General features: G+C 55.8%; 1 protein-coding gene across 4 annotated transcripts in view; it reads left to right on the top strand.

Moving 5' to 3' along the window:
• The window catches only part of VPS8 (VPS8 subunit of CORVET complex), a 121664-nt gene that overhangs the window by 60287 nt on the left and 37098 nt on the right, over positions 1-24279 (top strand). For 3 of the 4 annotated variants that reach the window (XM_074264263.1, XM_074264262.1, XM_074264261.1), the window contains exons 28-37: positions 5351-5422; positions 8475-8594; positions 9164-9220; positions 10203-10285; positions 11038-11122; positions 11519-11617; positions 13247-13336; positions 14010-14056; positions 20918-21065; positions 21385-21474. In XM_074264263.1, the coding sequence (XP_074120364.1) occupies positions 5351-5422; positions 8475-8594; positions 9164-9220; positions 10203-10285; positions 11038-11122; positions 11519-11617; positions 13247-13336; positions 14010-14056; positions 20918-21065; positions 21385-21474 (891 nt within the window). The remainder of the gene's footprint in view (positions 1-5350; positions 5423-8474; positions 8595-9163; positions 9221-10202; positions 10286-11037; positions 11123-11518; positions 11618-13246; positions 13337-14009; positions 14057-20917; positions 21066-21384; positions 21475-24279) is intronic. The other variant, XM_074264264.1, reaches the window with a different exon arrangement.

The raw sequence follows: 24279 nt of genomic DNA, 5'->3' as shown, positions 1-24279 counted from the left end.
AGGATAATTTTCAACATTCACCCTCTCAAAACCTTGTGTTCCAAATTTTCCCCTCCCTTCCCCCCACTCCTTCCCCTAGACGGCAAGTAATCCAATATACCTTAAACATGCGTAGTTCTTCTATACGTATTCCCACAATTATCGTGCTGCACGAGAAAAATCCGAACAAAAAGGAAAAAAAACGAGAAAGAAAACAAAATGCAAGCAAAGAACAAAAGAGAAAATGCCATGTTGTGGTCCACCCTCAGTTCCCACAGTCCTCTCTCTGGGTCTGGGCACCCACTCTTGCAAGAATGTAAAATAAATCTAAGAAAGAAAGGAAAGAGAGATACAGAGAGAGAGAGACAGAGAGAGAGACAGAGAGAGAGACAGAGAGAGAGACAGAGATAGAGAGAGAGACAGAGAGACAGAGACAGAGAGAGAGACAGAGAGAGAGACAGAGAGAGAGAGAGAGAGAGAGAGACAGAGAGACGGAGACAGAGAGAGAGACAGAGAGAGAGACAGAGAGAGAGAGAGAGACAGAGACAGAGAGAGAGACAGAGAGACAGAGACAGAGAGAGACAGAGAGAGAGAGAGAGACAGAGAGAGAGAGAGAGAGAGACAGAGACAGAGAGAGAGACAGAGAGACGGAGACAGAGAGAGAGAGAGAATCTAGAGTAAGACATTTACTACCTCGCCACAAAAATGGTTGCAGGGATTGGCCCAGAAGGACAGACAGTCAAACAGAACAACAGGCTTACAGCCATTTTACAAGTGGCAGAAGCCCCAGCACTGTAACGGCGTAGGGCCCAGACAGTCCAACACGAGGTACACCAGGATACCTGGGAAACTGACTCCTCTAAACCGTGGCATTTTCACAGACACGGTCCACCGAGGACAAAGCCAATGAAAACCAGTCTCCAAACTAGGAATGAACACCATGGACTTGTTTCTAACCAGAGAAAACCTGGTGCCATTAGAAATGATGATAATGAGAGCTTGCCTCCCAACAGGAAAATGCCCCCTTAAAATTAAACCAACCAACAAAAATAGGACAAGATAATAGAAAATTAGGAAGGACTTTGGAGGAGAAATCACCCCAAAACTAGACAGAAAAATAGTCCAGTGACACATATGGACTAAGAGAACTTACATCAAGATTTGGATTTCCAGAACCCTCACTGGTGTCCGGAGAAGGGGGCCCGCGGTGCCCTCAGAACCAGTGGGGATAGAAAAGGTGAACGTAACAACAATCGACACAAAGAATAACCTCTGACTACGACCATGGAAACATGGGAGATAAATGGAGAACAACCGGACTGGATGCAAAGCTAGGGGTGGAGAATTGTGGGAGAGCCAGAGATGATGCCCCAGCGGTGGCAGGCGACAGACTGGTAAGTCATGCGCCAGTCAACACTCCGTGGACTGGGGGACGTAGCTCAGGACCAGCGTAACCGGGGCAGAGGGGGACACAGCCGGACAGCGCCCACAAGCCGGCCCTTGGGACAGTGAAATAATGCTCCAGGCCCGACCATCTGTAAAACTCACACCACACCGGACAGATGGTTTTCCGATTCAGGAGCAGCACAAAGTAGAACGTAAAACTCACTGAAAGGTAGATTGTGAACACAACCCAAAGGGGCTGGCAGTCAGCGCCACTTTCTGGAAATCTTTCTCCGGCAAAATGGAATATTCAACTTATGTGCCATGGAAGGAAGAGAAGATTCACATGCCACGTTCTAAAAACCATGTACCATTACAGTAAATAAACTTACTCATTAGTTAATTAAAAAATTATAAATACAGGGGCAGCTGGGTGGCGCAGTGGGTAGAGCCCCAGCCCTGACCGAAGTCAGGAGGACCTGAGTTCAAATGTGACTCAGACACTCAGCACTTCCCAGCTGTGTGACCCTGCGCAAGTCACTTAACCCCAATTGCCTCAGGGAAAAAAATTATAAATATAATCACTTTAAGCAAAGCAAAATGTCTGTGCCTTCTGTTGGAAACCGGCTCACACATCCTTTTTATGAGTTGGAAAGTGGAAATGCACCTGTTTCAGATGAACGGGGAAGCTAAAAAACAACCGTTTCCATTATTCCAGTCCGGTTGTTCTCCATTTATCCCCCTTGTTTCCGTGGTCGTAGTCAGAGATTATTCTTTGTGTCGACTATTGTGTTGATTATTCTGGCCAGTTAAATGCCTTCTCTTTCCTTTCCATCTTTTCTTCTTTCTTATTCATTTTCTTTCTGGAACTTTATTGAACAGGAAGACCCAGTTTTTCTGGGGCATTAGAAAACGTTGTATACAGCAGGTGCTTTACACATGAATGCTCGTCCAGTCAGAGCGTGGGCATTGGCAGCCAGCTTCAGTTGAGTGTACAGCCGAGAGGAGGAGGCTGGAAGCCAGGCCGTGGGCTTCCTGATGAGAGAGGCTGAGCCAGCTGGGCCAGGGGGCAGGGGAGACACACATCTGCCCACACCACCCTCGCTGTCTACGCCACCCGTACCACTCTCACCAGAGAAGGGGCAGAGAGCCTGGGGGGCGGCCTGAGGACGGGGGAGGAAGGCGCACTGCAGACCCCCCCCAAAGGTGCCCTTGGCCACGGGGTGCAGGGGCCCAGCCTCGCTGATGGGAGGGGACCCCTGCCTCCATCAGAGATGCTTATTCTCTTCCTTCTCCCCCCTCTTTGGGAGCACGTAGCTCTGCTGGAGATGAGAGACCTAGGGTTCTGGAAGCTTCCTCCTGGCTCCTCTCCATCACGGGCACTCAGGCCTGGGAACACGCCTCTAGAAAGGAGCTGAGCTTGTTCCAAGGCTGCCAGCGGCCTCAGGGGAGACCATCAGGCCTAGTCACAAAGGCCTCCCACCCTTGGTGACCCTGAGCCCTTCAATCACTTCACGTCTGTCAGCCTCAGTTTCCTCAGCTGTAAAATGGGGAGAATCACAACCCCTCCCTCCCAGAGTGATCCTGAGTATGAAATGACATAACATGGGTCTGACGCTTTGCAAACTTTAAACTTATATATCAAGGCCAGTTATTTTTTCACCATCATTAACAATGATAATTATTATAATAATGGACGGCAGACACAGAGCACACCGCGAGGTGTTCTCAAGGCGTCCCCCTCCCGCGGAGCCTCTCGCAGCTTCGGGAAGGGCCGCGCGCCGCAGCCAAGGTGGGCACCCCCAGCGGGCCGAGCCCTGCCCTTGTGCTCGCGCCTTCGCCGCCAGCGCAAGCTGTTCCTCCCTCTGGCGAGAACCATTTTATAATTAGAGGAAGCGTTGCCGGCAGATTATGTTCTCACGATGCTCCGTCATTTTGGTGACAGTTGTTCGCCAGCACCAAAATATGTCATTATTTGTACCACAATATTCCCACTGTGAGACATTACCACTTAATGATGTTTATAGAAATCAGCTTTCAGGATCCGTTTCAAAGCCATGAATGCCCGCTGCCAATGGGGAAGAACGGGCAGAGAAAGCCACCTTCGCGTGCTGGGCAGCCCATTCCTCTGCGGATCCCATGGGGACTCTGGGGGCTTGTACCTGCGGACGGGGATAGAGGGATCTGCCTGTTTGCACCTGCAGAGGGGCAAGAATGGCACCATCCAGTCCATCCCCCTGCTCCCAAGCGGGACGGCTTTTGGAACAATTCTCTCCTCCTCTGAAGACCTGAAAAATCAGGAAATCCTCCTGACTCCCTTGGTAACCCTCTCTCAGACGGCCGTTTCCTCCATCAGTCTCCTGCCTTTTGGAGTCATTCCCTTTCTCGCCGGGAGCGAGGTCTTCAGCCACCTTTTTACCTGCACAAGTCCTTTATCTCAGAGCTAAAGCTTAGCCATCTTCAGGCGCATGTCTGCCTTCACAGGTGATTACGTTCTCTCCCACCAAGGAGCTTAATTGGGGAGACCGTTGGGCGGTGGATACAGCGCCTCCGCTGCTTGGAGTAAACTGGGCCTTGCTAGAACTCCTCTGGCGTGGCCCTCCTCCTCCCCCCGCCCACCTGGATGACCCGCCGCCTCCTCCTCATCCATCAGTACTGCGGGCCAGGTGCAGGTGATGTCAACACCCATGGAATCTTCTTGAGGGGCACGTACAAGAATAAAGTACTTGGCAGGGGTTGAGAACGGAGTCATGTTCTCGACAGAGAGAAGATTTTTAAAACTTGGACAGTTTCACCATGGCAACTTTGGGGAATGTCTCCAATGTCACCTTTGCTTGGTTGTCATGGAAATCACAGAAGACATTCTCCCTGACAATTAATGTGCTATATTTAATGGCCGTCATCACCCTCAGCTCGGGGCTCCTGGATGCCGGCTGCACATGTGGCCCTTCCTTCTCTCCCCAAATCCTTCCTTCCTTCCAAATTGTACTCGTCTAGTCCAGTTCATTTTCGCAAACTTTTATTGCTCCCCTTCCTTGTGAAATGCTCTGAGGATAAAGAGGTCCCCGCCTCGGGGAGCTGACATTCTGGGGTGGGCCGAGGGGCACAGGAGAGGAAGGTGGGCTGGGATGTACTTTGAATTGAATTTTATCACGTTGAAAAATATATTTAATATAGGAAATCATGCAAAACAGATTTCTGCATTAGCCGTGTTCTTAAAAAAGAGAGAGAGAGAAAATAATATGTATTTATTAAGCATTGAGTGTATCAGGCACTGAGCTAAAGTCTAGAGATCCAGAAAAAAGACAAAAACAAGACTGCCCTCAAAGGGCTTCCGTTCTCATTGGGAAGACGGTATGCAAAGAACCGGACATCCGAGATAACGTGGAGAATGTTGTTGCTCGGTCACGTCCCACTCTCCGAGACCCCATTGGGGCTTTCTTGGCAGAGGTACGGGAGTGCTTCGCCATTTCCTTCTCCAGCTCATTGGACAGATGAGGAAACTGAGGCAGACAAGTGATTTGCCCTGGAAGCGTCTGAGGCCGGTCCTCCCAAGTCCGGGCTTTCTCCACTGTGTCTCCTACGGAATAGATAAAAGCGATGTTGAAAGGGGGCCGCGTACACTGGAAGTTCAAAAGGGAGGGGATGGCGATACCGCCGTCGACACAGCTTTCCCATCCCTGTGAGGACGGTTTTCTTACTCCTGCTTCCTTCTGTTTAACACTTGTTTCTACTCTCTTTTTATAGCTTTATTTACTAGGAAAAGTCCCAGAATTTCATGCAAAATTACATGCTCCAGACTTCCCCCTACCATATCAGTGGATGCTCATTAAGCCTGTTTACAAAGAGAAGCCGCATATAGGGATAATTATCTTGTCTGTGAACTTATTTGCCATTTATTTATAGTTATTCCGGGGAGTAACGTGGGACTGCCTCGGAAATGTGTAATTAGTGATTTGTAATGGAGAGCATTCTTTCTCCTTTGTAGACGTTTGAAGATTTTAAAAATGACAAGCAAGCTCTGGAATACCAGCAGCGGATCGTGGACATCTTGCTGAAGGCAAGTAGGGTTGGGGTGTTTGGGACGATGCTTGAGGCCAGGGTCGGACGTCGGAGCCGGCCAGAGCCGGGCCCGGGGGTCATCCGCTCGCTCAGGTTTGCTCCGGAGGAAGCCGATGAGGCGCCGATGTTAACCCCCATCCTCCCGATGGCTCCAGATGACGTGTGACAGTTGATTAGGAAGGAAAGGAGTTGATCATCTCCGTCTAAATCTGGCTGGATTGGGGGAAAAGCTATTTTGAGACCTGAGCTGCTGTTGTAGTCACCGCCCAGACAATTCCTTTCTTTATGCCGTCTGCCGGGTCCGAGCCAGGCCTTTGTTAATCCCTGGGAGCCGGCAGCCCGTGGCTATGGAGTGAACTTGCCTCCACATCCAGGAGGGTCAGAGGTGGTTTTGTGTACGGGGATGAGTTTCTGTCTGCTTGAGCCCACCCTGTGAAGAGCCCAGGCCTCCCGCGTTAACCTCAGAATGCCTTAGTTTGGCCACAGAGATTTTCCATTTTCAAAGAGCTTCCTGAAAGCATTTTCTAGCTAGAGGACCTGGACAGGTTGCTTAATCTCTGTCTGCCTCAGTTTTCTCCTCTGTAAAAGGGGGACTTTTAACAGCATCACTTCCCAAAGTTGCTGTGAAGATCAAAAGAGATCGTATCGGTAGAGCATCTCGTTCTATAGATGCTAGCTGTTATGGAGTAGCTGAGGCAGGAATCGTCCCCCCATTCTTCAGATAAGAAAACAGAGTCTTGAATTAAATGATTGACTCGGATTTGTATGCTAGGAAACGGCAGAGCCACATTAGAATCCAGGCCCTGTGACCCTGTGCTATTTCCCAAAGCCACGTCATCGGTCCACAAGCATCACGAAGCTCCTGTGGTGTGGCCTGCCCCGCGCTGGGCCTGGCAGTGCAGAAAAGGGCCTTGCATTCCCTCACGTGTATTTATACACAAGAATGGATGCAGAAATAAATACGAGGGTATTGGCAGGCAGAGCCTCGGGGAGAGCAGGAAGAACCCGGCCGGAGCGGGGCACAGGTTTGGGACGGCCTGGATTCGCCAGCCTGAGAAAGGGCCCGCGAGAGACGTGGTCGGTGGATTTGCACTTGAGCCTCCACCCCTTTTGGGGGCAGAAATCTCTTCTGTGGAGTGTATGAGATAGGAGCAGAGTGGGCCTTCTGGCAAGCCTCTGCTTTGGGGTGTTAAGAGCTTTTCTTTTTTTTAGTTTACCTTCAGGGTCAAGGTAGTTGTGGGTTTTTCTGTCTGTGGCCCGTGACCTCTGCTGTGCTGAGCTGACCTCTGACTTGTCCCCGCTGGCTGGGGCTCAGTCAGTGCCCACCGGGGGACGCCGCACCGGGCTCCTCGCCAGAGTAAAGCTGCAGCATCTCCTGGGATGCCTCGCTGCGGGTGCTTCTCACCGGGGCCCGCTATCGTGGGAGCGCTGCGGAGCGGGGCGCTCCGGCTTCCCAGCGTGGGGAGGAATTTGCCCTGATTGGCTATTCACTCTGACCTTTTCCCAGCTAATCACAGCGTTTTAAACTCCAGCTGTCTCAAATCTGTGAGCCAAGTATCCCTGACTCAGGGTTAGCTGCAAAATTGCCACCATTTTCCGTTTCAGTCCTTGGTTCTCTGATGATTGTAATGCGTCCAGAACCCAAGGTCATAAATATCACCTGATCCGCCCAGAACCAATAAGGAAAAGCACCCAAGGAAGGTCCCGCCTGCACAGCCTCAGTGCTTCAGAAGCTCTGGGTTAGATGTTCCAAGAGGCTGAATCATCTTCTCTCAGCACAGAATAGTGAGAGGTCAGGATAAAGCTTGGAAATGAGCACTGGGGGCAGTCAGGTGGTTCAGTGGCTAGAGCCAGGAGGATCTGAGTTCAAATCCGGCCTCAGACACTTGACTCTGTATGACCCTGAGCAAGCTACTTGACCCCCGTTGCCCTAGATGACAAGATGAGAATCAATACAATTTCATTATTGTGATTTCCTTCAAGAAAAGGGAACCTTTTAAAATAAGGAATCTAGTAAAAAGGGGAGAGCCTCTGAGTCTCTTCAAAATGTTGGTTGTTAATAGTTTTTTCCTGCATCTGGAAGATCCTTGAGGGCAGATGAAAATGCCAGGAAGACTCTGGAACCCGGCCGGAGGGCTAGAACTGAGCCTGGAACCTAGGATTACTGGGATAGAGCTGGGAGGGAGCTCAGAGGCCATTGTGTGCCAGAGAGGCCCCAGTTACCTGGGGAGGAAACGGCAGAGTCAGACTTTGACTCCCAAGGCTTGTTCCTCATCATTTGGAGCCCAGGAGGAGAGGGGAGAGAGGTAGCCAAAGTTTTAACCTTCCCAGCGATCCCAGGCCCCCTGCTGGCAGGGAACGTGGGGCTCATCAAAGCGAGCACCTCGTGGTGAGAAGGCTCGGAGGCTGAGTGCCAAAAGGGACGCGGCTAGTTCGTGGTCAGGCCCAGGACCAAAGCATCCTGGGAGCTTTCCATCAAATTTCCTTAATGGGCTAGAAAGGCAAGAGAGATGCTCATGGGCTTCTCCCCCACTTCCCCCAAGCCCAGCAGTGTCAGGCTTCCGTCGGGGAGTCACCAGCCACTTAATGAGGGAAGAGAAGCCATCAGACAGCCCAGCCAGGAGCCGAGGTGGGACGAAGTCGGGGCTCTCCCATCAATGTCCCTTGATGAGAGAGAATGTACCGGTGGAGAAAGGGGGGGCTGCAGAGATATTGAGTGGATGAGACATGGCGGCCCGCCCACATGACCATTGTAGCTGCCGCCCTGGGGGAGCCGGCCTGGGAGGGTGGCGGAGGCAGAGTGCGGTGTGGGCCCTCAGCCAGTTAGTGCACGGAGCGGGGGGCAAGGGGCTGCTCGTCCTGGGGTCCCTGTCCCACCACGTGCTTGCTCGGGCTGGCTGCCTTCTTCTCTGGGTCACGGGATCCCAGACTGAAGCATTGCCGTGGGCAGCCCTGCCCCCCTGGGGCCGCTCCTCACGGCGGCCGGCCGCGGACCCGCAGCGATGGGGGTTTGTGTCGGGCCGGCCACATCGGGTCCTTTCCCTCCCCAGGTCATGGTGGAGAATTCGGATTTTACTCCTTCCCAAGTCGGGTGCCTCTTCACCTTCCTTGCCCGACAGCTCGCCAAGCCCGACAACACGCTCTTTGTGAACAGGACGCTTTTTGACCAGGTGCGTGAGTGCCGCGAGAGCAGCCGGCCCCGGCCCCCCCCGCCCACCCTCGCCTTTCAGACTTGCTCCGAGGGACGTGGGGAGGGACAAACGAGCCTTGGCCCTATCGATCAGGGGCTTCTGGGAGCGGGAGCCTTTCTTCCTGGCTGCCGTCCCATAATGCAGTTGTGCTGGCCTGAGCTGCTCAGAGCCCCAAAAGGCCCAGGAAGCACAGTCTCCCTCGGGGAGAAAGGGGGAAAGAGGAGAGCAGCTGGGCAGCGTCCTGGGGGAAGCCGTGATCCAGCGCTTTGCACGCTTCTCAGAGGCGCAGTGGGGAAGGAATCATGGCACCTGCCAGCTCCACTCACGAAGCCCTGGCGCTTTTAGCTCAGACGAGGCAGAACGCTCTCGCTGGCATGTTGCCAAACTGCAGGCAAAACACGGCTCAGGTACAAATTAAGCTGTCAGCCTGAATGGGGCCTGCTCCGGCCTGACGCCCCCTCGGGATTCAGAGAGAATCTGGGAGCGCGGGAGCAGAGGGCGCGGGGGAGGGGTGCAGGCCGCTGCAGCAAGGTCTCTCCTTGGGGCAGGTGCTCGAGTTCCTCTGCAGCCCCGACGATGACTCCCGACACTCGGAGAGGCAGCAGGTAGGGCCCCCCCTCCCCCCCGGGATGTTGGGGGAAGGTGGTGGTAGTGAGACAGCCTGGCTGAGGGCACTCAAGGGGGGCGGCCCAGGGGCTCATGGTGGGACCCCGGAATTTAAGAGACGTGGGTCGCTCCCGGGGCCTCTTGGAAATGGGGGAGAGGGCGGCCACGGCCCAGCCAGCTGAGGTCCAGCGGTACGAGGTGAGAGCCTCCCTCCGCGTCTGCCTCCCAGGCTGTGGGCCGATGCTCCCAGCCCTTCCCCCTCCGCGCCTGTGGACCAGCGGACCCGTCCTCCCCTCGTGGTCAGCTCCCCGGGGCTCAGGCTCTGCTCCCTCCTTTGCCTTTCTGGTCCAGTCTGTGGTGGCCTGGGGGGGGGCTCCTCCCGTGAGCACCCGGTGCAGCTCGTCTCCCTCATGGAGAATAGATGGAGATCTGTGGCCGTGCAGCTGGGGACATGGGCGCACTGAGCCCCGGGGCCTCCGGGCCAAGCAGCCTTGGGGTGCAGAGACTGGAGGGGGGGGCCCCGGCACTTAGTCTCAGAGCGCCACCGGGGGCAGAGGCCAGAACTGGTGCCCAGAACCTTGGACAGCTCCGGGCTGCCCCCACCCCAGCCCTTTAGGGTTGGGGTTTGTGGCCTGTGATGGGGTCAAGCCAGCTGGCCAAGGGCTCGGGGCAAACCCAAGAGGGAGCGGGCTCCGGAGCAACGTTTGGAGAGGACACAAAGTCCTCTGTGGGTCCCGAGGCCGGCCGCAGTGTCCCACATCCACGGGTGGCTCCCTGGGCTGATGCTTGTTCATGGTTCATGAGGCCTCTTTAAGTCAGCACTGGAGCTCAGCACGGGGGCTTCGGCCCGAGACCCCCGCCCCTGGGCCTGGGAAAGCCAGTGGGAGCCGAGCGGGCTTGTCCCTCCCGAATGTGAGATCTCCGGGGGCCGCCCCCCAGGGAGGGAAGACCCATGGGTCACTGTCTCTGCAACTTCTCCAGGTCCTCCTCGAGTTGCTGCAGGCCGGAGGGATCGTGCAGTTTGAGGAGAGCCGGCTCATCCGGATGGCCGAGAGAGCCGAGTTGTGAGTCACGCCCCAGCAGCCTCAGCCCCCGTGGACCCCGTTTCCCAGCAGCCTCAGCCCCCGTTCCCTGGCCCGAAGGCATCCTCTGGGTGCCGGCTAGTTCTTTTGTTCTTGGCAGAGGAGATGGTTAAAGAGCAGGACAGCCCAAAGAACGCCGTGGGCCGGAGCAGCAGGCCCTTGGGCAGGAACGCCCGAGCAGCTGGAAGCTGCGGCCTCCCGATAGCCGTAGGGCCGAGGGCCCGGGCGCCTCCGCCCAAGCCCAGGACTCAGAGCCTCCAGCTCGTGGGAATTCTGTTAAATAAAGTCTTTGCCCCCTCGTTCTTGGCCTTTGCCATGAATTCCACGGTCCCTCTCAGGAGCCACCCTGGGAGCTCCCGGTCTGGAGACGCCCTTCGCTGAAATAACTGAGCAACTCATCCAAAATTTGTGATCTTGGAGACCCACTTGAGCTCTGCCCAGGCTTCTGTCTCTTTCCCCCTTGGGCTCACTGGTGGCCATTTTGTCAGCCCCCGGGTCTCCTAGGCCGGCCCTGCACGCACGGGACCGTGCTGCTAACAAAGCAGAGCAAGGAGGCAGGCAGTCGGCCTCCATTTCTGTCTGGCGTCCCTGCCTCCCAAAACGGAGGCTCCCTGAGGCCCCCGGATGCCTTAGCCGAGGTCCTGCCCGCACTTGCCATGAGCCCTGCCCGGCTGCTACCCTTGCCCCCCTCCCTCGAGGCAGCTCGAGCCACGCGCTTGTTTTCTTGTCCTCAGCTACCAAATTTGTGAATTTATGTATGAGCGAGCGCACCAGTACGACAAGATCATCGACTGCTACCTCCGGGACCCCCTGAGAGAGGTGAGCTTTCTCCTCCCGGGAGGGCAGGACCCCCGGGCCTCGAGCTGCTCCCCAAACATGTTTCCCACACCCCTCCGTGCAGTCTCAGCGCCTTCTGTGGCCCGAGCGGTTCCTCATGGTTGGCAGCCCTGCGGAGGGTCGGCTCTGAGCCGTTTGTGCTGATGCTCTCTCTCGCCGGCTCCGGGCCTGAGACTGCCCTGGCCAAGTAGGGAGAGCAGGCGGGGGAGGTGGAGGGAGGGCGAGGAGGAGGAGGAGGCCGGAGCTCGAGCAGGGCCCAGATTATCCAGAAAAGAAGGGGAGAGTGGGGGCGGGCAGCCTCTGGGGGGCGTCGCAGTCAGGTCTGCCCTTCCAGAAACCCCTTCCAGAAGCCTCAGCCAGGCCCCTCCTGCCTTTCAGGAAGAGGTGTTCAACTACGTCCACAACATCCTGTCCATCCCTGGGCACAGCCCCGAGGAGAAGCAGTCTGTGTGGCAGAAGGCCATGCAGCACATCGAGGTAAGGCCCCCGGGCCGGTCCATTTACTGTCGCTCTTGCCATTGCTCCTGCTCCTTTACACGGCCAGAATTGCGCCTCCCTCTGGGCTGCCCCAACACCCGCAGGCTTCTTTCCCAGCCCCCTTTGGGCTCTGGAATAGAGGCGGAAGTTGCCCCCACCTGCCCCCCCCAAAGGGCCGAATCGCTTCCTCCCGGTGGTGTCCTGGTTTTTGGGCCATTTCTCTGACCTTGCTGAGGAGTCACAGAGACGGGCTTTTCCTAGGGTTCCCTGCCGCGGCCCGGACACCCGTGCACCTTGGTGCATCCCCTCCCGGAAGGTGGGCGCTGGCAGTTTGTGGGGCCGAGGGGAGCAGCGGGGGGTCTGTCGGCGCCTGCTCTGGCCCCTGCTCACAGACGTGCCGCCCGAGGCTGTTTCCAGAGGCTCCTCGGCGTCCCCCGCTCGGGGGCAGGCAGGGATGGCGAAGTCTTAGAGGACATCTGAGGAGGACCAGGTTCTCCTTCAGAGCAGGAGGGCACAGAGTGAGCCCCGATGCCTCAGAAAAGTGCCAGGTCTCAGCAAGAACCCGGAGCTGAGACAGGCGCTCAGATGGCCGTGTGAGCAGCCTCGGGGGGGCGTCCGTGGCCCAGCGAGCCCTGGGCCCCTTTCACATGTTCGCTCCGAGAGAGGGGCCTGCCCGGGCAAGGGAGGAGGCGTCTCTGGACACGAGGGCCCACGAGACCCCGTCCGCCCTGGCCCTGGGAGGCGCCGGGCCACCGTCTCCCAGAACAGGCGCCTTCTCCCAGGGAGCTGTGGACCCCTTTGGGACAATGACGGGGCGGCCTCCCTGGCTAGAGTCTGAATGCTAGCCCCCAGCCTGGGGCCGGGCTGCTCCCCCAGAAAGGCCGTGCGCAGCAGCCAAAAAGCGGTGTCCTTTTTCTCCTTGCCCCCCCCCCCCCATCCCTCTGTCTCCGGGGGCGCCCTCTGTGAGCCGCAGGCCCCGCTCTCCGCCCCAGGCCGCCCAGGTGGGGGCCGCAGCCTGGAGGGAAGGAGGGGCCTCCGTTTTATGCCTAAAGTGAATTAATCACCAAGAAAAGGAATTCCTCAGCAAAAAGCGGGTGCTGGAGAAGCAGGATTGTTCTGGGGCGGCCACGTTTCTGCTCACTGGCTCTTTTGTTTCTCCTCCATCTGCACTTTTTTTCACCTTGGAGTTTCTTAATGTCATTCGATGCTGCCGGGACTTATTTAGCCAAACGGTCCGTGGCTGTAGGAGGGGGAGGAGCCGGGAGGACGATCATGTCGGGGCCTTGTGCGGCTCCCCCTGAAAGGGGAAGGACTTGGGGTCCCTTCATCCAGCCTTGGCTCCCTGCCCCCAGGCAGCTCTAAACCTCAGGCTCCCGTGGCCCAACGTTGGGCTGGATTTCTGTTCTCAGCAAAGCCAAAGCTCGAGCCCCTCCCCAGACCCGTTACCTCTGCTTTCTTCCACGTCTCCAGCGAGCCCATTTCTGGCCGCCTCCTTGCCCGCGTGGGCTGCCTGAAGGGTCTCTGGCCATCCCCTGGCGTCTGCTCACGGAGCGGTCCGAGCTTTCTTTGTGACAGATCGTTTTCAGCGGGAAAACTTAAGGTCACACGGAGCATTTTCTCTCTGTCCAGGAGCTCGTGTCTCTGAACCCCTGCAAAGCAGCGGAGCTGGTGGCCACCCATTTCTATGGGCAAGTGGAGGCGGTCATTCAGAAACTCCAGGTAAGGACAAAGACGCCTTGCTGAGAACGAGTGGGAGGGGGCTCGGTCCGTCTGTGACAGTCCTGATTTCTGCCTCCCACAGGCACCCAGCTGGATGCCTGTGCCTTCTGATAAAACCCCTCAGCCCCCCCCAGGGACAGGAGAGCCCCCGGGGAATGTCAGGACCTCTGTCTGAGAGGAAGCCGGCCCAGCCCACAGAAGGCGCTCAGCCTGAGCACTGCCATCTTGTCTAGGCTCTTGGTCCCTGCAGGCAGGGCCTTGGTCCCCGTGGGCAAGGCCATTGTTGGTCACCACAGGCAGGGCCTTGGTCCCCGTGGGCAGGGCCTTGGTCCCCGTGGGCAGGGCTGTTGGGTTGGCTTTGCTCTCTTCAGGGTCCATGACGACAGCTCTCCTTCAGGTAGTCTTGGGCCTCTCAGCCCAAGGAGATAGGGGGATGTTCCTGGGGGGTGAAAAGATTTGACCAGATTCTCCTGGGGCAGGGAGGACAGGGAGGCCCCCTTCTACCTTCTTTCCAACCTTCCTCAGAGGGCTCAGGAGCCAGGGCTCTGTCTCTGCAGGGGCACACGGGACCCTCACGAGCCTGCCCGGGTGCCAGCTTCGGGGCGGCACCCTCCAGGAGCTTTCGCCGGCCGGCTGATTGGGTTTTAATGCTCCTTTGTTTGTTCCCCCCCAGAATCCATTCCTGCTCTTCCAGTTTCTGAGGAGTCTCCTTGACCCAAGGTAAGTGTGGGGGGTTCCCTCAGACTACAAGGTGGGGCGGACCAGCCAGCAAAGGTTTCATTTTGGCCTTTTTGTCCTGGGGAGCCTGGCAGCCGTGTCTTGCAAAAGTCTAACTCATCGGGCTCGCCGCTGCCATAGAGTGCCTCCCTTCCACCGAGGATGCTCCCCCTCTCACCCCTTCTGCCCACAGACCCTCTGTGAACTTTTCCGGGCTTGGGGCCGGCCTTGGGGCACCGGGGGTGGAGCAGATCCAGGATGGCAGAATCCTTGCGCTTTCCCGGTTTGCCCCAGTGGCACCCCCCACTTTTGGGGGCCAGGCTTTCGGCTTTGTTTTCTCACTGTTTCCTTAAGAAACATCAGGAAGGGACTCAGGCTCTGATTGAATTCTCCTGCTGGTCTCTTGGGGGCCACAGCCAAGTTACCCCAATTATCCTGCTTAATGCAAAGAATTGAGCCGGAGAATTAATCGACCTACAGAGACTAGGGGGACAACTGCACGCAGATGGAGGTTGCTGAAGCCTCCTGAGCGCCTTTCTTGCCTGATTGGAGATTCTAAAGGATTCGCATCCTCGGTCGTTCTGTGGCTTAGGATGGCTCCCCCCCAAAGCAGCCCCCGAGGCCTGCTCGGTTCCCTGGGCTTGCATCCAGACGCCCACGCCCTTTGTGTGGCTCTGGGGTGCAGAAGGAGGGGGGACGGGGCTGTCCAGTGAAGGGACGACGGCCACAATCTCCTTCCACCACCACTGGAGCTCTAGCCTTTGGGGTGATGGGAGGGGACTGCATCTCCTTTCCATTATGTTCAGTTGAACAATGGGGAGGGGTCAGAAATGAGAGATTTGATGGAGACAAATAGAGTTTCCACAGTTGATTGTGCGCTGGCCTTCCGCAGAGCCTGCATTTGGGCTCCCAGGGCTTATTGGGAGGAGCACTAGAAGATGGCCGCCTCGGTTTGGGAAACAAAGCCTGCTTCTCTCTGCGACTGAGCTGGCTTCTCTTCCAGCTGGGAAGCTCGGGAGCTCGGGACGCGCATTCCCTTTCATGCCTTCTGGAATCACGGGGCTAATTGGCTAATTCCAGAGCTCTGGGCCTGGGGAGGAGACGGGGTAGAGAAGGCTCGAGTCCTTCACTCTTGGGTTTGCTGTCTGGGGCCTGGGACTGTGATCATGGGGAGGAATCAAAGCAGCCTCAGCCCGCTCGGTCTGCCGCGATTGCCCCACAAGCCTTCCCGTGGGAGGGGGAGTCCAAGGCAGGCCCCTCCAGACCTTTTTGGGGAATGGCTTCTACATTTCTGAGTGTGTACCCCCAAAGCTGTGGATGTTCCCTTTGTGGTACTGTGCTCTGAAGCACATATTGTTACAGGTTTTATGCAAAGAATAGAAATGAAGAGTTTGAGACAATGAGAGTCAGGAGGGACCCCTTGGAGTAGGAGGGTCGTGGGGGTCAGGAGGCTGCAGGTGCACACTCAAACCTACTCCAAGGAAATCGCTCTGGTGGCTGAGCGGGGAATGGATCGGCAAGGGGCATCGCCACCGTGAAGGACCCGCGGGCCTACGGAACCGTGAGATGCTGGGGACCAGGCGCTCTCCAAGGCTCCTTCTAGCTTTGCCTTCTGGGCTCCTGGCTCCCAGGGTGCTGTGGGGAACGTGCGGTCCACAAGTAAGGTCCTCCTCACACCACCTGCCTGGTCACTGGCTGATCAGACCCCATTTTGTGGGGCTGCTCCCTGCTTGAAATGGCCTCGGGCCCTCAGCTCCCCTGCCTGACTCTGCCCTCCCACCTTATCTTTTCAACCTCATGTCAGCTGCCTCCCGAAACCCACTCTTCTCATCGTCCCATCAAGGTGCCCTGTTCCTTTCTCTTTCCGTCCTCTGCGGGTCTCATCCCCTCTGGGTTTCTCTGCCAGTTCTTCCAGACAGCATCTCCCTTGGGGCTACAGGGTTTCCTCGAAGTCTTTCGGCTCTTGTCTGCGCTCCGCCATCCATCGCCCCCTTCTCTTGCTCATGACCGGCCCCTGTAGGGCTGAGGGCTTCTGCAGTGCTTTACACATTATCACAGGCCCGGTCTGGTGATGCTTCTGGTCTTCTACACACTCCCATGGGCTATGGAAAAGGCTTTGCCCAGGTGAAAGCCGGAGCTATCATCATTATTAACAGGGCCCTCATCTTTTCCTTTCAGCATCTTCCTTCCTTGGAGTGACCTTGAAACTCATTCCACTCTTTCTCACCACCATGTTTGCCAGGTCCAGCACTTTCCTCCCCTCTCCATCGTCTTTTTCATTGAATTTGCTAAATGCAAAGGTCAATATTGCTTGGTCTTGTAGGACCTTGTCAAGTTCTTGACCGGATTTCCGTGCTCGGTCCTCTCCAAGAGAGACTTAAGCTACAGCCTCTCCTTTGTGTATCCTTGCCTGCCCCTCTGTGAGCACTGAAAGACGGCCCGAGATCCCACAAAGCCATGCTTTGGGTTCGCCTCTACCAGCTTCCCCAGGTACTTCTCCAAAGACAATCTTCCTTCCATTAATCCGGTCTCTTTTGTCCCTTTTCCTCTGAATGCCAGGATGGCAGTTTCATTTACCCCAGTCTTGTTTCAGCATCTTAGACAAGCATCTCACAGTTAGAGGGACAAGTAAATTTGCATTTGTTCAGTCTGACAATGGGTATGTTGAAGCCCCGGATGGAAGCGCAGTTTTTTAGAGAAAGCTGTTTTTTTCTTGTTTATGTTTACCCTTAATGTGTTCTTTTTTGTTCCCCGCCATGCCAGGTGTTGATACCTGTATTACCTTGCATGGCACTGAATTTAAATCTGCCCAGTGATGGTTATTTGAATAACACTTAGGCCCCAGGTGGTTTTTGATGATTGGTTTTTTAATGTTCTTTTACATCATTTTAGGTCTTCCCCCAAAAAATGGGTAGTTTGGTGAGTTTCAGTGGTTTTTTCCCCAATATCTGAAAGCCACAAAGACAGTCTGTTAAACGCCTTTTGGAGTTACCTTTTAAAAATTTGATTTCTTCACTACATGAGCCCTGGCTTCCCCCCTTCATTGTCTCCTCCCACACCGAACGATAATTTTAAAAATACTATTTAATAAATTCATCATCTGTTTTGCCTCTGGGAAGTCCCGCTTGCTCCCTGCACTCCCCCCATCCCCGCCAGCTCTGCTCCCCATCCAGGACATTCTATGTCCCACCCTCATGCCTTTACCTACGTGCTTCAGGCCTTCCTTCGCTCTGCCTTTCTTTCAGGCTGGTCTTTCTTGTTCTAACCCTCCCTCCCAGCATGCCTCAGTGGTTAGTATCTGTCCAGCCCTAAAACTAGCCTGGTGCATCATGGGTACGTTGTACAGCCTTACAGTATAAAGTGTTGAATGAATGAAGCCGTGTCTCATTGGCGTGGGGAGATCCCGGCCACTTCCTCGGACTGTACGAATCTTGGCCATGATTGTCCACAGACTCTTCGTGGAGGGGCTGCCCAAAGGGCTGGGGGCCTTCCCGTTCTTGGGCTCATCTTTGCATTCTGACCTAACCCTCCAGCTCTCCATTATTATCTCTCATTCCTGACTGTGGCTGGTTTGCCCCCTTCTCCGGCCTTGCTCCACACAGGGGAAAGCGTGCCAGCTCCAAAGCCTGGGCCCAAATCCTGGCGTGGCTGCTTAAAACCTGGGCCGTTTCCCCGCTCTGGGCCTCAGTTTCCTCCTTTGTAAAATGGGGGAATGACACTCTGAGCAGCCGTCACTGGTTGGCCATGTGATGCACCTTCTCTGCGCGCTTCACGTCCCCGGCAGCCGTACGTCACAAGTCCCGCTGTTCTGTGATCTGGGGCCGGCTTGGCCGGTCTCGTCCTCCCCTCAGTCCCGGGCCCATCTCTTTGTCCAGTGATGGTCCCTCTCAAGCTGAGCAGAGGACTGGCAGAGGAGGTGTCCGGGGGCACAGTGGGAGCTGTCCTCCCCCCGGGTGGCTGTGCCGGCGGGCTCTGGGAGGCCTTCTGCATGCGCACGGGGATGAGCTTCCCCGCGGAACGCCGCCCTCCGTTAGTGGGGCATCCACGGGGGAAGCTCCCCTCCTGGTGCCTGGAGACCTGCCAGGCGTTTTCCTTATTCCCTGGTTGGAGGGCGGTGCTAGAGCTCAGTCACAAAGACAAATGGTTCTTTCCATTCTTAACGTCATTAGCTCTTGTTGCTCTTCGCTTATGAAGTCCGTCCACACCTCTGCTGGGGGAGTAATTGGAGCCGGATAATTTCTTTTTCATGAGCACCAGGGGATAAATCACTTTGCTGAGGTGGTCAATTATACTAAGTCAAGAGAAGCAAAGGCTCCCCAGGCTCCCGGAGCAGACGGGGGCGGGGGCAGGCTTCCTGTTAGCTCCCGCTTCCCCAGGGAAGCCTGACAGTCAGGTGAAGGTTAGTGAGCGTGTGCAGGCCCCTGGGCCTTGTGGGAGTTCTGGAGGGATGACTGTGGCCATGGCCCCGGCCACGCGGCAAAGTGAGGAGGGGCCCAGAAGCCTCCGCTCTGGCTTTTTGTTCCAGCACCAGCCTGCATCCAAAAGTAGTCAGTTCTAGGAGCATTTATTAAGCGCCTGTTGTGTGCCAGGCTCTTGAGCAAAGACAAAACGGTCCTTGTCCTCAGGAACGAGGAATATTCTGCTGGAAAAAATAGAACATTGAGAGAGAAATACAACACACATGCATTGGTGATGTGGGGAGGGACACTGGGAGAGGCCCCCTGGGAGCTGCAGCCTGAGCTGAGAGAGGGCAGCTCCTCACTATGGTCATTATTCTGCATTGGCACACGTGCCCTAGAGACACTGGCGCAAAAAGAAAGAGGCCCTGCCGCAGGGAGCCCATGAATAGCCAGCACTGGGCCCCTCTGCCCCAGAGCCGGCATTCAGACAAGGAGGGAGACAGAATGAACGGGGAGCAGCTAGATGGGGGAGCTCAGGCAGAGGGAGCTCTGAGCTCAGCCTGAGAACATGGAGCTGGGCTCCGGCATCTGGCATGGCTGGACCAGCATCCTGACTGAGACCGTGTTGTATGGGACAAACCAAAAAGTTGGACTGGACCAGGCTGGACCTCGGGGGGCTAGGGCTGAAAAGCCGGATTGGAGCAAGCTTGTGGTGGACTGCACCGTCCTCGGGACAAGAAGGCGCTACCAGAGCTGGTGGGCATCCGGGCGGTGTCAGTGCCGGGGCACCGGCCCAGAGGCAGGGGGACTCTTTGGCCTTGGACCCTGTTTTCTAGCTGTATGATCCAGGGCAAATGATCCATAAATGAGCTGCAGAAGGCAATGGCCAATACCTCCATATCCCTGCCAAGAAGACCCCAAAGGGGGTCACAGAGAGTTGGCCACGACTGACCTGACTCGATAATGAGAAGAGTTAGGTGGTCGGTGGGGGCGAGGGAGGAGAGGGTCAGGTCAGGTCATACGGGAAAATGGCTTTGCCAGTGGCCTGTAGGAGACGTCCCACAACACCCACATGCTGACCGGGGAGAGAGAGGAGGGGGGTCCCAGTGAGGGCCACGGCTGACTCCGCGCAGCTCGCTCTGGGGCACGGGCCGCCTTCAGCAGACAGCACAAATTGGAATGAGGAAGGGGAGGGGGAGTTCTTTCTCACCCCAGCACGTGGGGTGCTGGTCAGAGACCAGGTGAGGTCAGTGACACTCACCAGAGAGGGAGAAGGGAAGGCGGCCTGGGACACAATCTCAAGGACCCTCCGCAGCCGGGGGGCAGCCCAGGAGCGGCGAGCGAGAGAGGGATTGGGGGCAGCCTGATGCCCAGGGAGAGCAGAGGGTCAGCGCGGGGTCCGAGGACGGATCCCCCTCTGGGCAATCACACGGAGGAAGTGTCAGGGAGCACCGAGGCTAAAGCCGGCCTGTGCAAAGCTGGTATAGCGAGGAGTTTGGCTGAGACCGGGGTCTTGGTCGGCCCCCATCTGGCACTCACAAGAGGAATGGCTTTTCAAGCCATTTTTAAGGGATTGGACCCAGGACTGGCTTGGGTTTTTTTTGTTGTTTTTTTTAATTAGAACAAGATTACAAGCCTTGTGGTAACATTAACATGATTTTAAGTGGAAAGCTAGAAAAGCAGCTTATGGTTTTCATGAGGCGCTGACTTCCTGGAGCCGGTAGCAATTTGGTTTTTTCTCGTTGACGTATCTCTGTGCCCGGAGCGTGTATCTGAGCTCTGGCTCCCAGTGGTGACAGAAGCGGGGTCAGGGGCCGTCCCTGTGCCCCGAGGGCAGAATCTCACACTCCTGTACACATTCTCTCTCTCACACACACACAGAGTACATAATGACCACCTTGAGCCCCCTCCCCTCCCCCTCCGCACCTCCTCAGTGCCGAGGGATTCCTCCGCTCCGCAGCAGGTGTCTCTTGTCCTGATTCCCATCATTGATGACGATCAGCTTGGACTTTTATCCCATTTGATCCTCTCATCTTATGGGAGGGGTGGGGCTACTGTTCTCCTCATTTTACTGATGAGGAAACTGAGGGAGACAAAGGTCAACTGATTTGAGGATGAATTTGAACTGGCTTCCTGCCCTCCTAAATCACAGGCCTCGAACTTTAAAAAATCTGTGCTCCAGGGTAGTTGGGCAGAAATCACTTTGGAAAGGGTAAATATGCTATTTTAAAGACATGACCTTGCTCTCTGGTCAAACCGAGGCAGCCATGGTTTGGGCAGTCGCGGAAGGACGGCTGGCCGCGGCTCCGCTCGCGGTATTGTTGGGCCGTTCCCCCGTGATCCCAGAGCCCCCTTCCCACTGAGACGCTGGACTTGGGGTTGTTCCTTCACCCTTTGCCCTCCCCCTCACCCCCGTGGTCCACACCATCCTGCTGCAGTGGTCCTGTGGCTCTTCTCTTTCCAGGGAAGGGGTTTCCGTGAACCAAGAGTCTCTGCACGCGGCCCCTTGCATCACGGAGCAGTTCATCGAGTTGCTGTGTCAGTATAACCCTCACCAAGTGATTGACACTCTGCAAGTCCTTGAGTCCTACCGGCTGGAAGAGACCATCCAGGTAAGGCCGCAGCATGGTCAGTGAGCCGCGAGCCAAGAGCTGGCCTGAAAGCGGGACACGGCGCCAGCGTGGAAGGCCTGGTCCCCGAGCTAGAGCCGGAAGCCGCTCCTGGGGTCGCTGGGAGGTGCCCGGGAAGACCTCTCAGTGTAGGTCTTTTAAGTCGAGGGCATGAAAGAGAGACCCCGGGCTGTAGGAATCGGCTGCCAGCAGGGCCGAGCTCTCGTTTTCCAGCCTGATAACTTTATCGTTTTCTTTGGTGCTAAGAAGACGTCCTCAACTTAAAAACAAAACTAAGGAAGCCTGAATCTTCCCTTTTTAGATTACCCAGAAGTACCAGCTTCTTGAAGTGTGCGCCTACCTCTTAGAGAAGAAAGGAGACGTTCATGGTGCTTTCTTAATAATGCTTGAGGTAAGCTGACGTCCAGAGAGCGCATCGTTTCTCAAGCTGAGTGAGTCTGTGCCTCCGGCAGTCTTCCGCTGGAATCGGCTCTCATCTCAGCAGGGATAAGGTGCCGGCCTGCTTGGATTCGGAAGGAGGTGGATCCCAAGATCCCCTCCGGCCGTGGGACTGTCAGGCTAAGCAGAGAGCCTTGCTCCTGGGGATTTCAGGGGTCAGGGGTCTGCTCAGCTTGGCTCCCCCCTCCAGCAGCAGGGGCTGGCCGCCCTCCGGGCCCTCGCAGGGGTCACGCCTGAAACCTGCGTCACCCTGTGGCCGTTCTGATGGTGACCCCGTCTCCCTGTGGCTGCCAGGCTGGTCCTTGGGCACGGAGGAGGCTGACTGTAAGAATCCTGTGCCCCGGATGGTTTAGTGCCATACCCCAGATGGCAAAATGGCTCGCAGTTCGACCCAGAGGTGTCATGCAGATGCCCACGCACTTGCCCAAGGTCACAATGGTGGCTGGAGGCTCCATACACGAGAACAAATGAACAGTCAGCAGTCCACCTGAGGAAGCCAATCGGCTCGCTTTATTTCTCAGGAATAACACATACAGAGTGAGACACAGAGTCAGAGACACACAGAGATAGAGATAGAGACACACAGAGATAGAGATAGAGACACACAGAGAGATACACAGAGACAGAGATAGAGACACACAGAGATAGAGATAGAGACACAGAGAGAGAGACAAGGAAAAGTTGCTTCCGTGTCTCATGGGGGAGCTACCTTAACCTCAGAACTGTACTGAGCCAGGTCACTTGGGAAATTAAAAGGAAATGTTAGGAATTTCCCATTAAGGGAGAGCAGCGTGAGTGTAGTGCTGGGGCTGATGGGGGTGCAGAGATGGAGACCTCCCTCACAGCCACCGATCCACAAGCTTCCCCAGCTGCCCTGCCTTGTGCCAGCCAAGAAAACGAGGTTCTATCTCCCCCCAGTCTCTTCCTTTGTCTTTGCCCTCATTCTCCCAGAGATTCTCCTCTTCCTGAGCAGCCAAAGGGTTTGTTTCCCTTTCCTTGTGAGCCTGCGACATGCTGAGGCTCCATCCCGTGTCCTCCTCCCGCCTGGTGCTCCCTCCCACTTGGTGATGTATTTCCAACAGAAACAAACCGGTGGTTCACCTGTGGTTAGCGTGTGGGGAGATTCATTCCTGATGTTTCAGGCCTGTTTTTTCATCATTCAGAAAGAAATCTCTGAGTGGTCCCTCCAAAGTAGGAATTCTGAAGTAGCAACAAAGCAGATGCAGCTGTGTCCATGGTGCGGAAGGTCATGGGGGTCAAAGAGAATGTCTTGTTCCTCACCTTGTGGATCCTGTGAGCCAGAAGTCTGGGAAACATTGATTTTTCTGACTTTTATCAGCCACATCTTGTGCCTGCTGCTCCTCTAAGCCCCCAGTTTGGGGGTGGGGACACTTCTCTCTAGCCAGGCCTTCTAGAGCTACTTAGAGCGTCTCTTGGAACCCAAGCGGAGTGCTTCGTGGAATATTACAATACCAGATTTCACGCAGGCCTTGCCCATCCTCTGGCATCCTGACCTTGTCCCCCAGCACGCCAGCTCTCCCTCCCAGCTGCGATGCTGAGAACTTGGTCTGCTCCGTGACTTTCTCTAAGTCACAGCAGAGACGGGCTCGGCTCCTGGCGTGCTCCGCGGGGACCTTCTTCCACTGATGGCTGCTCTTGGGGTGCGGCCAGTCTGCCAGTTCTGCACTCACTTCCCAGCACCGTCAGGAAGCCAGCATCTGCCCGTCTTTTCCACAAGAACAGCGTGAGAGACTCTGCAAACTGCAGTTTAGGTTGGCTCTTATCTACAGCGTCCCTCTGGTTTACTGGGCTCAGAATCCCATCTCATGTGGGAAAAGCAAAGGATCTTCAGTAACAGCAACGGGTAACTCCTTTCCCCGACACGACCTGTCTTCCAGCAGCCATGCTGGCGCTTTGTGAACGCTGCTTCCTTTTCAAAACATGCGCCGGCCATTCCTTAATGCCCCAGGGGCTCACCCGGGACTGGGCCGACTTGCTCATGGCCTTCGTTCTCTGGGAGGTGTAGAACCTCCAGTTCTCCCTAGTGATTCAACGGTCACCAGCAGGCCTAGCCCAGACACCAGCTGGCCATAAGGGGCAAGGAATGTAGTTCAGACTGCCTCATCTGTGTCCTCCAGGGCAGTTTACATCCCAGCGCCCCTTCCCTAGACCAGGGGTCACACCCAGCCGCCATGTTTGCCGTATCCTTCACAGACCAGAGGGCATTCTTCAGAGTTGAGCAGTTCTGCCGTCTCTTTGTCACCCGCCACTTTCCCTCCTCTCTGCCATCCTCTCCTTTCTGGAACCTTTTTTTCTCCCAAAGAAATGTGGGTTTTGTTTGTTTTTTAAAAAGCTTAAAGAGCCCAACCCTTCTAGACCCGTGTGTCAGTCGTAGGCACCAAGTCTAGGATACCCGAGCGGGCTTGCAAGCTCCCTTGTCCGGCATCATCAGCGTCTCTGGAGAGACGGCATTTTCCACCACCGTCTTTTGGGATTGTCTCGGATCGTTGTATCACTGAGTCATTCACAGCTGAGCTTCCTGCAGGATTGCTATTACCGAGTACGGTGTTCTCCTGGTTCCGCTCGCTTCCCTTGCATCTGACTTTCGGAAAGTATCCGTTCCTCATTTCTTACAGCACGCTAAGATTAGATCGCAGTCATGTGCCACCCGCTGGACTTACCAAGAGCTACAGAAGAGGGGAGCAGAGGGGACCAGCTGAGGACACCCCCCAGATTTTGCTGACACTTTTCCTCTTCT

The sequence above is a fragment of the Sminthopsis crassicaudata genome, chromosome 4, assembly GCF_048593235.1.
Source record: "Sminthopsis crassicaudata isolate SCR6 chromosome 4, ASM4859323v1, whole genome shotgun sequence".
Lineage (NCBI taxonomy): Eukaryota > Metazoa > Chordata > Mammalia > Dasyuromorphia > Dasyuridae > Sminthopsis > Sminthopsis crassicaudata.
Note: the sequence above shows the minus strand (reverse complement) of the source record. Positions and strands in the feature narration are given on the sequence as shown.